Genomic DNA, 15,618 nt, shown 5'->3' on the forward strand with positions numbered 1-15,618 from the left:
ACAGCACAGATCTTTTAAAAATCTTTCAATGTAATTTATCTTTAAATGGATCATGTTTCCTCTCCTTTTCATTTTGCTCCACCACTGAGTGCTTTTTTGTATCATCTGGTTAGATCTTGGGGAGTTCTTGTATATATTGCATTGTTAGAATCTTTCAGGGCCAACTTCAGATGTCAGAAGGAGGGAGCACTGTCCATCTCCATGCTAAGTTTAGAGAAATGTTTGCAAGTTTCTTTTGGCTTCTGATGCATTGATTTAGCACTTCAGAGCTTTCGAAGCTCCATAACACACAATAGTATTGCCACAACAGTCTGCCTAGCAGATTGTTGGTGCAGTCTACACTGGGGAAAAGTACACCAAATGTATTGTTTTTGAGTGGATATTGCGGACATGCATTTTGGCATATTATATATTGGCTAAAGGCCCAATCCTCTGCAATGTGCGCTGGCTCACCACTGGCACGTACTGTCACAAATGTGCCATAAAGCGTGTTTGTGGGGGTTAGTACCGACCCAGTGCCATAGCTGGTTCAACATGAGCCCATGCTGGGACAGTGCTGGTTGGAGGCCGGCAATCTGCCGCCAGGCACTCCATGCGAAGCGCCTGGTGGTGGAGAGGTCAGTTGAGGAAAAGTATCCCCTTACCCCAAAGAGACCTCCAGCCACCTCCTAACCTGCTCTGGATACGGCACAGGCCATGCAGCCTGGCTGTACCAGTACAGGTTAGGATTGACCTGCCCTTACATATTGTGTAACTGGGAGAGACAAAACCCAATAATATCTTTCCCCACATCAGGTATCCTCACCTATTTGAACTTTACTGGTGTTTCAACAGTATTTTCAACTATACCCACCCTGAGCTACTTGGAGAAAGGGTAGTATAAAAATGTGAAAAATAAAAATTAAAAACTATGATGTGAAAGATGGAGAATATACTGACCTCATGCAATGTTGTGTCCTTATTAAGTAAAGGAAATTGGTGTCTGATGAGCAGCATTTGTCAAAGCCTCACCCTCTTGATATGTTTAGGAATCTTACAGAAATATCTGAACTATGTTTCCAAGATCCTGGCAGTCGATTTACTATGCCTGTCACTGGATGGATAAAATGAACTCATAGCACATAGCAGAAATGTCAGAGCCGGTTTGGATGGCAGCCCTGAGAGCATCAGGGGTTTGTTTTAATATTCTGCTGGCAGATTCCTACAAAGTCTTCCTGCATACATTTTAAAAAAATGTCACAGCATGGTCCTTGACTAGCAAGTAGAACAATGGGGGCCTTTGAATCAGCAGTTGCTGTTACTACTGCTCACTTGTTGTTTCTCTAGTAATAGAAAGATAATTGGCATTGTCTCTAATTGGTCTTTCTATTACAATTGGCATTGTTGAATGACAAATGGATCCACAATGACAGAAGCCCATGAAATCTTTCACTAGCGGATGTCAATGTGCTATGCAGGCATTATTATGTTAGATTTGAGAAGTTAGATATCAGAATCTAACAAAGATTAGGTCTGATTTATTTTGTCGTAACAGACATTTGTCAGCCTTTTGGACCATGCATTAGATTAGACCATTATAGAACCATGGCTTCTTCATTATTCAAAAACCAGGTTACAAGGAACCCCTTATAGTGTAGTCCTCAGCAGTTGCTAGAAGGAACTTGCTAGGTGTATAAGTTGCAATCTGCTAACTAGGGGATAATTGTGACCTACTTTTCAGTAAGCTCAGGAACAAATGGCAACTACTCTACGTAATGCTATGAGTAAATGCATCAGAAACATTGAGTAAGCAAACATTTCAGTCATTTTGTTGCTTAATTTCTAAACTGCAAGGTGCCAAAGCTCAAGTCAATTTGGAAGTCATACCTACTGACCTAGAAGCCTTACTCTAATTAGAGTTGTCCGATTCTAAGCTGGTGATCAGCCATTGCTTTTAAGGTCAGTGTGGTCCTCCAGCTAAGAAACTGACAACCCCCCTCCACCCTCACCTCATAATCTCTGCACTAATCTCATTTTAAATCTCTATGGTGGTGTACTCGCTTTCAGCTGCCCCAGGGTGATTGTGGAAGTTTCAAAATCCCTGCCTGGCAGGGGAGTTTTGGTGGTGGTGGTGGGGGGTGTCATCCAGTGTCGTGCCTGACACTAGCACTGACCTGCCACAGTTTTGCTGTAAATTCTAAATTTACCAAAACAAATAAAAGCTGTCTTTTGTGACTTGCTCCATTGGGGGCCCCATGGATGGGAGCACTGGAATGGTATAAATAACCAATATATATTTACATGATAAATCTTGCCTATTTACCCCTGCTAACTGAGCAAAGAGGCACTTTTCCAAGTGGTGCTCCTCTTATATTTAACAGGGGATGTGTAACTGTCCGTATTCACAGCAGCCCAGTGTCTTTTCTAGTGGCTGTTTGCTGGTGTTTCTTCTTCATCTGTTTAGATTGAGAGCCCTCTGGGATAGGGAGCTATTTGGTTATTTGATTTTCTTTGTCAACAGCTTTGTGAAATTATTTGTTGAAAAGCAGCATTTAAATATTCTAATAATAACACATCATTTAATTATTGCATGGTTATGTGTCTTCATTAATCAATGGGCATTATATATGATGGGAAATAATGGGTCAGACCTGAGCTCTCTGAAGGGTAAAAAAATCTTTTGAATTAGTACATTAAATAAATGAAAACATTGGGCTTGCTTGGCTTGCTCTTTGGCTGTAGTTGCAGGACACAGTTTTGATATGCAGATTAGTTGAGAGAGAGTCTTGGGGCTGCTTTAGAAGAAAATGCCTATGGAAGCCACAAGTCTCATGCGATATGCAGTAGGGAGCTGTGGCCAACCAGTGGTATGATATAAAATATATTTTAAGGAGACATGTTTTTAAGCACTACACATTATGTTTTCATGGGTATGAAATAGGTATATGGTGAAAACATAATATTTGAGGCTGAAAAGTGAGCTATAACCTAGGGCAGTGGTTCTCAAACTCTCTGGGAGTTTGAGAACTCTCCCATAAGTTTTAGTGGGGGTGGGGACTGGGAGGGGATGTGTGCTCTGGCAGCGCCACCGTGATAGTGGTGCCACAGGGACCCAGGGGTATGTAGACTTACGTGGGGGGAGGGGCTCGGAAGCCTCCTGAAGGGTTTGGGAGGCTAGCAGCCCCCTCTGTGATCCTCCACTTTGCAGCAGTGCAATTGCAAATTGGAGCTCACTTCCAGAGTTCTGATTGAAAACTGGAAGTGAGCTCTGATTGCAAATCAGAGCTCGCTGCTGAAGAGGGGAGACTCATGGAGGGGGCTGCGTGCCTCTCAGACCCTACAGGTGGCTTTCCGGCCTCCCCAAGTATGTCGACATACCCCTAGGTCCCTGCTGTACTGTGACAGCTGTGGCATTATTGGGCATCCGTTCCTGGGCCACTCCCCTTAGGGGGGAGTGGCCCCTTTTCACTTCCTGTGGTGGGTCTTACCACTCCGAGAAGCACTAACCTAGGAGGTAGATAAATATATGAAGCAGCCCTCAAATTGACTTTAGTATTTCTGCTGACCCTTTTGTTTCTGTTAGGCAGCAGTTTTCAGATTGCTTACTTTCTGGGAGGCCTTCACATTTAATTAATTGAAGGTATTCCATGCTTTTCCCCAGCCAAATGGAGGTATTTAAGGCAGTTTACAATGCCAGTTAAAATCATAGCAGCCAGATAATGCAAAAGAAAAAACCATGGAGCAGTCAGAGAGCCAACAGCAAATCTATCCAAACAACAGTAAATCTATTCTAAATCATGAAAAACAGACAGAAAAAAGAATGTTTTCACATGCCACTGAAATGCATGCAGAGAGGCGACCAACCTGATATCGGGAATCCTCATATAGGGTGTCACCACAGAGAAGACCTTCCCCTGTTTTGAAGACTATGGTCCTCCTTAAGGAGTGACTGTTGCATTATTGAATTACAGGATTGCTATTATCCCATTATTTTAAAAACAGCTTTGTGAGGTCATTCTCCTGTCTTCTAATGCCTCTTGTTATTTCTATAGGTGGACCCAGAGAAATGCCGCTATCTTGTGGGTCGTATCCTGAGCGAAGGAGATGAGAAGCCATCAGAGGCAGTGTTACGCATGTTTCAGAAGTATGGTTTCAAGATGATCAACTTTCCAGCTCCTAGTCATGTAGTCATGGCAACCTTCCCCTACACTACTCCTCTATCCATCCATCTAGCAGTGAATCGCGTCCACTCAAGCCTTGACACTTACATCAAGGTGAGTGATCTTTCTCTGTAACATATCTTCCATTTAAAGCCTTCTAGTTAAGGCCTTCTCTTGCCCTTGCTTTGTGCTGTTGGTGTATATGTGCGTGTGTGTGTATATATATATATATATTTTCTCCAGGAAGTCGATGAGGTGGAGTCAGTATCTATGCTTTTATATGAAACCCTGCACAAGGTTTGGACATGTTTCTTATGGTACAATGTGACACAAGCTTGTAATTTTCACTTGTAACCTTCCTCTTCTCTACCAGAGGACTGCCTTTCCTTGCATTCATATTCTTTGTTCTACCTATCCTGGAAGAAATGGAGTGATAATCTCTTGCTGCTGTACCTTTGAAATGACTTATAATATAGATCTTCCTGCAGAGATTACTCTGGTGGTGGTGGTGGTAGCGGGTGGTTTTGGTGTGTGTGCATGGTCACATTGATGAATTCTTTCATCTATCTACCTTTTGGGCATCACCAGTGTCTCCATTAATATCTCTTCCTCTGTAATAGGCTGTGGTTGGTTCTTGCCTCCTGTCAAACTAATTCCGTGTTTCAAACTGGAAACCCTGAAAAGTACATCGCTGAAATCTTATTGACCCTCACTGAAACGTTTGCTGCTGTTCTTTATATACAGGGTATAATGTATTCCCCCCATCACAATTGGGAGTTCTGCATCTTTGTGGCTGCCTGCCGCAAGCAAGCAAACTACAAAGAAAAGATACATGTTAGTCTGCCATTCAGTTAGCACATTTGTTTCTTTTCTCAGACCTGGAAGTATAGCTGAATGGACATGCATTCTGTGAGTGGTTGAGTGTAAAGGAGGCAGATTATTTCAAGGCAATAGGAGAGTGTTACTAAAAGGTATTGTCAGGTAAGCCTCCTGCTGCATCTCCTCCTGTTTGCAGTGCATATGGTCTTAAAGGGAAAACAGCAAAAGAACAGGTAAACTTGTTACCAACTAGGGATAGCAGTTTGCCTCACTGCTAGTTAATGTAGTCACAGCTCCTTAGCAACAAATGTGTACTAGTCTCTAGAGCTAAGTTCAAATGAGTATTGTTTATGTATTTAGTTAGTCTCATCAGTACAAAGTATTTACAAAGTGCTTTTCAAAATACAAAACATTAGGTCCCTGTCCCAAGAGGCTTACAGTCTAAAATTCAAGACAGAGGAGAACACAGAGATAGGGAAGGAAAATGGAGGTGGGAGTAATAGAAGAAATGCCTTTTCTTACAGTTCCATAGAACTCAGTCCTGTCCCTCACTGTGCTATAGCCACACCAAAAAGGCACATGTTGCAGGCTGTGGTGAGGTGTGTATGTGACCTGAAGGCAAACAGGAGGTAAATAAAAAATATTTTTATTTCATGTAAACCCTCAAGTCACCTATGGGTCTCCTCAGACATATACTATCCACTTTGGTAGTGTATGTCTGAGGAGAGAAAAGGGGCAGGGAGGTTTTAAAAAGAGGAGATAAGATCTGTCATGAATAGCTCCTGTCATATCCAGTTCCTCCCTCCTCACTCTGATTCTTTCCCTGAAACACCCTCTTCTTCCTCATCCCGGCCACAGACTCACTGGTGCCAGGGCGTCCAGGAGGGCTATTGCCATGCAGCTGTCATCATTCACTATTTCCAGCAGTGGCCCACTAGTGCTCAACAGTGCGCTGCGGTAAGATTGGGCTGTTAGACTTGGTTACAATAGAGTATGAGGACTAAAGGATTTACAGCTGCATCTAAAATGATAGAAGTCCAGGTGCACGCACTGTGCTCTGTTCATAAATTACCTGGAGACAGGGTTGAGCAGTGAGGTGGCAAAGTTTGCAGACGACACCAAACTTTTCCGAGCGGTGAAGACCAGAAGTGATTGTGAGGAGCTCCAGAAGGATCTCTCCAGACTGGCAGAATGGGCAACAAAATGGCAGATGTGATTCAATGTCAGTAAGTGTAAGGTCATGCACATTGGAGCAAAAAATCAAAACTTCACATATAGGCTGATGGGTTCTGGGCTGTCTGTGACAGATCAGGAGAGAGATCTTGGGGTGGTGGTGGACAGGTCAATGAAAGTGTCGACTCAATGTGCGGCAGCAGTAAAGAAGGCCAATTCTATGCTTGGGATCATTAGAAAAGGTATTGAGAACAAAACGGCTAATATTATAATGCTGTTGTACAAATTGATGGTAAGGCCACACCTGGAGTATTGTGTCCAGTTCTGGTCGCCGCATCTCAAAAAAGGCATAGTGGAAATGGAAAAGGTCCAAAAGAGAGCAACTAAGATGATTACTGGGCTGGGACACCTTCCTTATGAGGAAAGGCTACGGTGTTTGGGCCTCTTCAGCCTAGAAAAGAGGCGCCTGTGGGGGGACATGATTGAGGCATACAAAATTATGCAGTGGATGGACAGAGTGGATAGAGAGATGCTCTTTACACTCTCACATAACACCAGAACCAGGGGACATCCGCTAAAATTGAGTGTTGGGAGAGTTAGAACAGACAAAAGAAAATATTTCTTTACTCAGTGTGTGGTTGGTCTGTGGAACTCCTTGCCACAGGATGTGGTGATGGCGTCTGGCCGGGATGCCTTTAAAAGGGGATTGGACAAGTTTCTGGAAGAGAAATCCATTACGGGTTACAAGCCATGATGTGCATGTACAACCTCCTGATTTTAGAAATGGGCTATGTCAGAATGCCAGATACAAGGGAGGGCACCAGAATGAGGTCTCTTGTTATCTGGTGTGCTCTCTGGGGCATTTGGTGGGCCACTGTGAGATACAGGAAGCTAGACTAGATGGGCCTATGGCCGCATCCAGTTGGGCTGTTCTTATGTTCTTATGTTGCACTGAAGCACTTGGTTGCAAACATTTTTTGTTCATTCATATGGCACAATTGTTTATAAAACACTTGCTCTGCACAACAAGCCCAGTGGAAAGCTGTGAAATATGACTCCATCCTTCTTTCTGCTATTTTGAGGATTAATTCTCAGCATTAACATCACAGCAGTGGAATTTTCAAAGCACCATTGAAAAGCACACGGAAAGCCTAATATCTATTCTTCTATACACTGAATGATATGCATCCAATCCTTTTGGAGTACCCTGCTAGTGGAATGCACGTTTACTGGCTGCTGCAAAGCAGCTGTAAAGCGCACTCTGGCAGTGTGCAGAGCAGCACGCTTCTGGAGCATGGCAGCAAGGCCGAAGCCTTCTTGCACTCATCACTGGATTGCTGGCCACCCATCAGAGCAGGTAAGCTAGCAGGGGAGGGCAGAATAGGGGCGGGAAGGGGCTAAACTAGGCAGGGAGGGGGAGGAATGGGGTGGGGAGGCTGTGGGAGGGGGTAGATCTGCCGGCAATGGCATGCGCTGGATCCCACCCCTTCCACAGCAGCCTTCCCACCCCCTTTCTTTTCTCGGACTTCTTGGAAATTGCTGGTGCAGATATGAGGAGACCCATTGTGGAGCAAGAGGCTTATGGAGTGGTGGGGATTTAAGTCCCCTTTTCCTTCTGAAGCCTCCTGATCCATCCCCTTCTGGACAGAGGACACGCCTTTTTGGTGTGGCTTCATTAGTGAGGGAGGGGGAGAATGAGAATAGGACTGGGCTGTGTGGTTTGAAGCACAGGTTTTAGGTTTAGATATTGGCAGAGAATTTGGAAAGTGGTTCTATTCAAATCTACTGTCTGTCTTCTGGGCATCTTACCCTGTTGTGCAGATAATAGTTCACCTCTCTGGGTTCAGAGGACAGCAAGGTGTAGTTACAGAATTTGAACATTAGCTTCCTTTGTCCCCAGCTGTGGATAGCTGAACAGGCTTTGTGGTATCCTGTGCTGATCTTGGGCGATGGAAAGGGGAGAAAGGAAAGCAGCATCTTATTTGTTAAACGTATGCTTGCTTTATGGTGCAGTGATGACATTTTCATGCTCCAGGAAAGGTCCTGGAGAGTGCATCTGTCACACAAGCAATGAAATCATTACAGCTAAAAAGGGAGCTACAGATTGTGCTGGGAACACCTGGTAGCTTTTTAATGAGAGCTGCCTTTCTATCTCAGAAAAAAGAACCCAAAATTCTGAGTGCTTCACCCCCCCCCCTTTTCAAACTGAATATAGGAGAGATTTGTCCTAAACTGTAGACAGGAATCTCAGAAAAGAGTTCTCAAAACTTATGACTGCTTTTGGGGGGGGGGGGGTGTCTACAGGTTTCAGTTGCAGAGGCTCTGTGAAGCATCTCACAATGAGAATAGCATAGAGCAGTGGTTCTCAAACTCTCTGGGAGCGTTTGAGAGCCACTAAGTACTTGCGTGGGTGGGGGGGGGTGAGGCAGCGGGGGCGGGCGGAAGGTGAGGCCAGGGGGGCTGCAGGGGCTTGGGTGCACTTACCCAAGCCTTCTGCAGCCTCCCCAGGCTGCGGGGAGCCCGGCGCAACCTGTAGCAGGGCTCCCCGCAGCAGTTAAAGTAAATGCGGAGTGATCACGCCCCACCTCCGCTAAAGCAGAAGTACACCCAAGTGACCCTGCAGCCCCCCTGGGCAGCGCGATCCTGGGGATTGCACCGCTGCCTCCTCCCTGCCTCCAGGCTGCCCCCGCCCCTTAAGGGGGCAGAGGCCAGGGCTCACAGGCTGGGGCGTTGCAACACCCCAGTTTGAAAAGCCCTGGCACAGAGTGTGGCAGGTCAAGATTGAGCTGGAGTAGCCAAGCTGTAGGGCATAGAAAAGGGTTAGTCAGTGACAGATGTGTCCTTTTCCTTGAGAAGTGAGGTCTGGGGTGGCAAATCTGATGGTGTTCTGGCATTGTTCCCTTTCTTTGTTCATAGTCATTCCAGTGACTGTTGCCTTTAAATCAGCTTTTTATCTTTTGATCCTATCCACTAGTAAATGTCAAAGGAGGGAGAGAAGAAGTGGAATTTGAAATGAGATGAGTGAAGATAATAGAATAAGCTAAGTCTTTGCATGCATCTGAATTTGGGAGTTGTGATTTTGACCCAAACGTAAGACAGAGAAGCAGAACAGTGATTACAAAAGGATCCCTTAGAACTAGCAGACATATTTGTTGCTTTCAGGGTGACTGAATTTTTGTGATTTGCTGAAACGAAGACCAGGGCTTAAAAAATCCCTTCTGGTTTCTGAAATTCCTACACATTATAAACATAGGAATATGCCTATTTTCTCCACTTTAAACAGGTAATCCTGTTTCAACTAGAAAATTCTTGGTCTAAGGCTGGAACCTAGCTTGGTGAGCTGTCCTCTCTGTCTACACTCAAGCATTTCTTTGAACACTGAAAAGGAAGAGATATGAGTAACACCAGCCCCTGTAATTGTCAGGCGGTATGCAGCCTCTGGATTGAACAGACCTATACAGCCCAATCCTACCAAAAACAAACAAAAACTATACTGATACAGCTACATCAATGGAGTGTGCACTGCATCCTCTCTCTCTCCTTCCCCCCTCTCTCTGTGTGTCTTGGGGGGGGGCAATCCCAGAGTCTTCCTTGAGATAAGGGAACTTTTGTTCCTTTATCTTGAGATATTGCCACTAACCCAATGGGTCTCCTTGGATTCCTGCCAGCCATTTTGCTGGTGCAGGTCTGAAAAGACTAAGGGAGAGGGAAGGGAAGTAGGGCTCGCAAACATGCCTTATGACACGTTTGCGACAGTGCGCACTGGTGGTAAGCCAGCGCACACTGTTCAGAATTGGACCCTAACTCTTTAAAATGTGATGTTGGTTTTTTGGAGTTTAAGAAATTTTTCCAGTCCTGGTTAGATCTTCTTTTATGGTCATCAGGACTCCAGTGTCAACTTACCTCCCTTTTTTTCCCTCTTTAGATCTAGGATTCTTGCAGGGCCAATGCAATCAGAATGACTCCATTGCTGGATATTGGTCCCAGTTCTATCCCACTTTCCAACACTGATGCAGCTGTGCCAATGGGGCATGGACTGATTCCTGCTGGGGGAGGTTGGCAGTCATGAAGTCCTCTCAAGGTACGGGAACATTCGTTCCCTTACCACGGCGCTGTGTTGCAGCTGCATCAGTGCTGGAAAGTTGGATAGGATTGGGCCTTTGGATTTCTGTGTCCTGACAGAGTGTGTCAGCCTATGATTGGCTTGGTTTGCTTGCAGATGCAACAGTGAGGACCCCAGAAATGAGGCATTATCAGGACACTGTTATTTGTGCCAAGCAATTTCTTTGGTTATTTAGGGAGAGGGAGTAGTAATTTTTTACAGTAACTAGAGCCATATGCTGTGTAAGCAGGAAACATTCAGACTGCCCTCGATGGTTCATGCCCCTGTTACTCATGTGGTGGGTGGATGGGGGAGAAGAGCTAGGAGAAACTGACCAGTTGCAAGCTGCACTTCTCTCTCTCTCCTTTTTATTTTTGCAAGGCCAATTCTGTCTCACTCCTGCCTGGAAATTCCTTCTCCTTTAGCTTGTTAAAATGTGTGGCAGTCTGACATGGCAGCAGCTGGAGATCTGGCTTGCTGCTAGTCAGCCCCTTTACACTTATCACCCAGGTTTGCAGCTAAACCCTCCGAAGTGTCAGGTTTTTCCCTCCCTCAAGGGAGATCATTCGGACCTCTTGTTTCATTCTGAATACCAGCATAAATATTTGCAGATTTCTGAAACTGCAGGAGGTCAGCCTTCCTGAGGCATCTCTCCCGAATCTGAGATGTTCTCACATCTCCTGGCTGGTGTGGCAAACAGCATCTGCTCCCCTGGCACCTGTTGGAGAGGCAGGGAGAGAAAACAAGAGAGAAACTTTCACAGAAACAGGTGACCTGTGCACATTATCTGATGGGAATTCATGTTGCCATGGAGATGGCTTCTCCAAATAGCTTCCCTCTACCTCCCCCAAGCAACTGAGGCTCGAGCAAGACATTTTTACAGTGTCTGGTATGAAAAGATTCTCTTAATGAGAGTCGTAGGTCAGGTGAGCTGAGTGAAGGAGACCCCCTTTTTGCTTCTTTGTCTCTGCGGGATCCACAGAAGAGGCAAGCTGGCTTATAAGAGAGAAGTGTCTTCAAAGGGTCCCTGTGTTGTAGATGAAATGCAGGCTCTGGATGCTTTTTTGAGAGGAGGATTCAGTTCAAATGGATCAGCTCGCTTCTTAGGCAAGCAAGTTAGCAACCCGCTTAAAAATGGAAGAAGATGGCAAAAACGGACAAAGGAGAAATTTTAAAGTGGAGTGATAGAGAATGGTGATGGTGACTGAGGGCAGCAGTATATGAGCACCATGATGAAATTGGCATGGAAAAAGGATGGGAGGCTTGTGCAAAAAGCAGGATATGGACTTAGTGAGGCATAATGGAAGCTACAAAAGAACTGAAAATGTAACTTGTAGAAAGGCTGAAGCGGATAAATATGTTAAAAAGACAGAATTTGCAGGGACAGACCTTTAGGAAAGTGTAGGCTATTGAGCGTTTTTGGTGTTCAACCTGGAAGCCCTATGGATCAGACACAGGCTTCCTATGCTAGATGGGCTGCTGGGCAAAGAAGGGAATTGCAGGCAGTTCCAGGTAATGTATTCATATTGCAGTCCATGATCCTCATGGCCTGGGAAGTCAGATAAAATTAGAAGATCTGTCTGGTGCCAGTGACTGATACAAAGCTCCCAGAACCGCTTTCTCTTCATCTGGGCAACTTGTCACTGAGGGGGATCCACCACATTGCCTGCGTTCTGCCTGCTGGTCTACCTGATGCTCCAAATACCCACCTACCTCCCAGCCTGAGCATCTGACACAGACGTCAACTGATTTCCAATTGTTTTGTTGGCTTTGTACACTTTACACAATGCTTTTTTTAATGTCACTCTGCAGTGGCATTTCATTGGAGCTGGATTATCTGTGCTGCAGTGCATAATAAGCATCCCACACCCACCACAATTTTAGCAAGCTAGATTGTTATGGTTGAATGTGTGGTAGTGGTGGTGAAGATGCATTGGACCTCTTCATGGTTCAGTACATTCTGCAAAAATCACCACACAAAAAGAGACTATTGTTCGTTTGAAGCCAACCTTACTGCATATTAGAGGGCTTCACAAAGGGGAAGATACTGAGACAAACTTAGGAGAGAAACTTAAACAATGGCACAATGAAGGAAGTAAGAATGGTATTTAGTAGGCTAACTGCATGAGGAAATTGTTGGATAAAGGTGGAAAGTGAGGACCAAACTATGCATTACGTTAAGTACATAGCTGGCCCTGTGTATGTGCTTGTTTTTCAGATTTCAGCCTCCCCCCACCCTCCAAAGTCCCATTCTGGATATTCCTGTTTCCTGCAGTAGTTTTTTCATCTTGCAAAGAAACTCCCATTGGTGCCAGTGGGCGCTTCTCTCGCAGGGAAATGGCAGCTATGGGGGAGGGGATCCATTGGGACTGTAGGAGGCAAGGGTTAAAGCCCTCTTTTGTGAACTTTTGTTGTTTAAAAGTGGTATATAAATAATAATTTCTTTGTTAACATTTTTTTTGTTCTGTCTTGAAAGCATCCTACTTGAAAACAAGCATAACTTAAGATCACAGAGAAAGCCAGACATCAACCAGAAAATAAAATAAAATCTCAGAGCTTTGGGGGCTCTCCCTCAACTCCAAGCTCTGTATTTTCCACAAAGACCAGGTGGTCCTCCGCCTGGATCCAACCTTCGTTCCGAAGGTTAACCCCTTGTTCCATAGGGCACAGGAGCTCATTCTCCCATCCTTCTGCCCCAAACCAGTCCACCCCAGAGAGAAAGCGTGGCATACACTTGACATGTGCAGAGCTCTGCGTTACCATGCCAAGCACACCAAGGGGTTCAGAAAGTCGGGTGCCCTGTTTGTAACCTACAAGGGCTCCAACCTGGGACACAAAGCCCCAACTAGCTCACTAGCACGCTGGCTGAGAGCACGTATTCAAATGGCATACCAGACTTGGGGGGAAGTTCCCCCAGAGGGCATCACGGCCTACTCCCTCAGGAGCACTGCCACTATGGTGGCCTTTGACGGGTACACTTCCCTTCTCGAAATCGGCAGGGTGGCGATGTGGTCCTCGATCCGCACTTTCGCCAAACACTACCGGGTAACCTCAGCCACTTCATCGGACGCCGCCATGGGGTGTAAGGTGTTGCGACAGGTGGTGAAGCAGTGAGTTAGCCCTCACTGGCCCACCCTTTCTGGTTGGCTCTGGTATATCCCAGCAGTAGGACTGCCAGACTTCCTTCCCAGAGAAAGTAGGAATTTCTTACCTGAGAATTCCAGTTCTGGGAAAGGAAGGATTGCATTCCGCCCACCGCTTCTCCAGCTCAGGGAGTGCACTGCTGCTTCAAACTTCCTCAACGTCTCCCCCCCCCCGCCCGGGGCAGGAAGTGGTTCACAGTTAAATTACAAAGTTGTAGTTGTTGATTTTCTCTGTAATTATTTCATCTACAGTTTGGTTAGGTTCTCTACCAAATCAGGCCTCGCAGGGGACACACCGTACAGTTAAGGTCAGGCCATGGCCGAGGCACGCGGGGCATTCAGGTCTTCTCTTTTCTGCTTGTCAAGTCCGGACTGGGGATCAGAGGGATGCCCCCCAATGTGGGAGGAGTATCAATCAAGGTCCAGGTCCTGCCTCCCAGGAGGAGGGGCATCCCAGCAGTAGGAATGCCGTCCTTCCTTTCCCAGAACTGGAATTCTCAGGTAAGAAATTCCTACTATCTCCATCCTGACAAATTATGTCTTATTGATGCTACTGGATCTTTTAGTTGCCTTTGATATTGCTGATCATGAAGTGTTTGTGCGCTGCCTGCAGGATCTGGTGAGAGCAGCCTTTTGGCATGGCATGTCTAAAATTTGCTCCTCCTCATGTTCCTTTTAAAATCGCCAAGGGTGACTGATCATACATCTTGACTCTTATTTCTCTCTCCTTGGAGAGTCATCCAAAAGTATTATCAAACTTTTAATTTTTGTTGGCTTTTAGCAGCTGGTTTTATGATGAGATGAGGAAGAAATGGAAAATGGGGGTGAGAACTGGTTAGAATTTTAATGAGGTCTGGTTTCTGTAAGACCTGAGAATGTACAGTTTATGTTTTTAGAATCTGCTTTTTTAAATTGTATTTTAAACATGTTATAACCTGCCCTGAGTCAGAAAGAGGGAGATAAAAAAAAATCAACACATTTTATATAAGATTTACAGAGAGCAATAAAAGCTTAGCCTATCTGTGGCCAAATTGTGGTCCAGTGCTAGAGCTGGAATGGAACCTGTGAATACTGATGTTCTGTGTCCTTTGGGAATTTTAACATTGCTTATGACTATCATGAAGTTCAACAATGGTGGGAGTATTAGGAAAAAAATTCTGTGTTGCTCTCTTCTACCTGACTGACTTTGCAGCATCCACATGTAGAGCCTCTTAGTTCTCTGCTGCTTGATTTGCTTGGTTCACAGTCCTTGCAACATCCACAGTGAGTCTTTTGGTTCTGTGTTGCACTCTCTAGAGCAGCGATTTTCAACCCTTTTCATCTCATGGCACACTGAGAAGGCGATAAAATTGTCAAGGCACATCATCAGTTTTTTTTGACAATTGACAAGGCACACCACACAGCTGGTGGGGAGGCTCATATCCCCCAATGGTCCTACTAATATATGGCCCTCCCCAAACTCAGGCGGCACACCTGCAGACCATTTGCAGCACACCAATGTGCAATGGCACAGTGGTTGAAAATGTCTGCTCTAGAGCAGTGTTTCTCAAACATTTAGGGAGATTTACTCCCTAAGTAAGTTTTTGTGACGTAGGGACTAGGGCAGTGATGCGATCCCCAGGATTGCATCGCTAAGGGGGATGCAGGAGGGTGCTTTTACTCACACAGGGTTGCAGGACATTGCAGGAGGTGTGGGGAGCCCTGCGCAGCCCTCCGCAGGGCTCCCCGAGGTTTGGAATGTTCAAAACATTCGATCACAAAGCACCTCCTGGAATCCAGAAGTGCTTTGCGCTCGCTGTTTTTGAACATTCCAAGCTTCAGGAAGCCTTGCAGAGGGCTGTGCAGGGCTCCCCACACCTCCTGCAATGTCCTGCAGCCCAGTGTGAATAAAAGCACCCCCTCGCCCCTGCCTTAGCCACACAATCCTAGGGATTGCATCACTGCCTCCCCCTTCGCCTGCCCCTTAAAGGGACGGGGGAACTTTTACACAAACTAGTGAGTCACAACCCACCAGTTTAGAACCACTGCTCTAAAGCATAAGGGTCAGCCCTGTGCTTGACAAGTACTTCACCTGTATTCTTGTACTCCTCCAAATATGAGTGCTGTAGGTCAAATCATTCCCCAAACACTGCAGAACACCCATTTGGCCCAGAAGATACTAGTATGACTGACGTAAATATGTGCCTGTTGGTTGCTAAGCAACCCTTTTTCTATTAGCAAGGCAAGTACAGCCTCCTTAGAG

The 15,618-nt window shown here is 45.5% G+C and overlaps 1 protein-coding gene across 3 annotated transcripts in view; it reads left to right on the forward strand.

Annotated features, from left to right (window-relative positions):
* Positions 1 to 15,618, forward strand: part of TEX264 (testis expressed 264, ER-phagy receptor) — a 179,923-nt gene that overhangs the window by 49,576 nt on the left and 114,729 nt on the right. For all 3 annotated transcript variants that reach the window (XM_066616612.1, XM_066616614.1, XM_066616613.1), the window contains exon 3: positions 4,032 to 4,253. In XM_066616612.1, coding sequence (XP_066472709.1) covers positions 4,032 to 4,253 — 222 coding nt within the window. The remainder of the gene's footprint in view (positions 1 to 4,031; positions 4,254 to 15,618) is intronic.

This window comes from Tiliqua scincoides, chromosome 2 (assembly GCF_035046505.1).
Source record: "Tiliqua scincoides isolate rTilSci1 chromosome 2, rTilSci1.hap2, whole genome shotgun sequence".
Taxonomy (NCBI): domain Eukaryota; kingdom Metazoa; phylum Chordata; class Lepidosauria; order Squamata; family Scincidae; genus Tiliqua; species Tiliqua scincoides.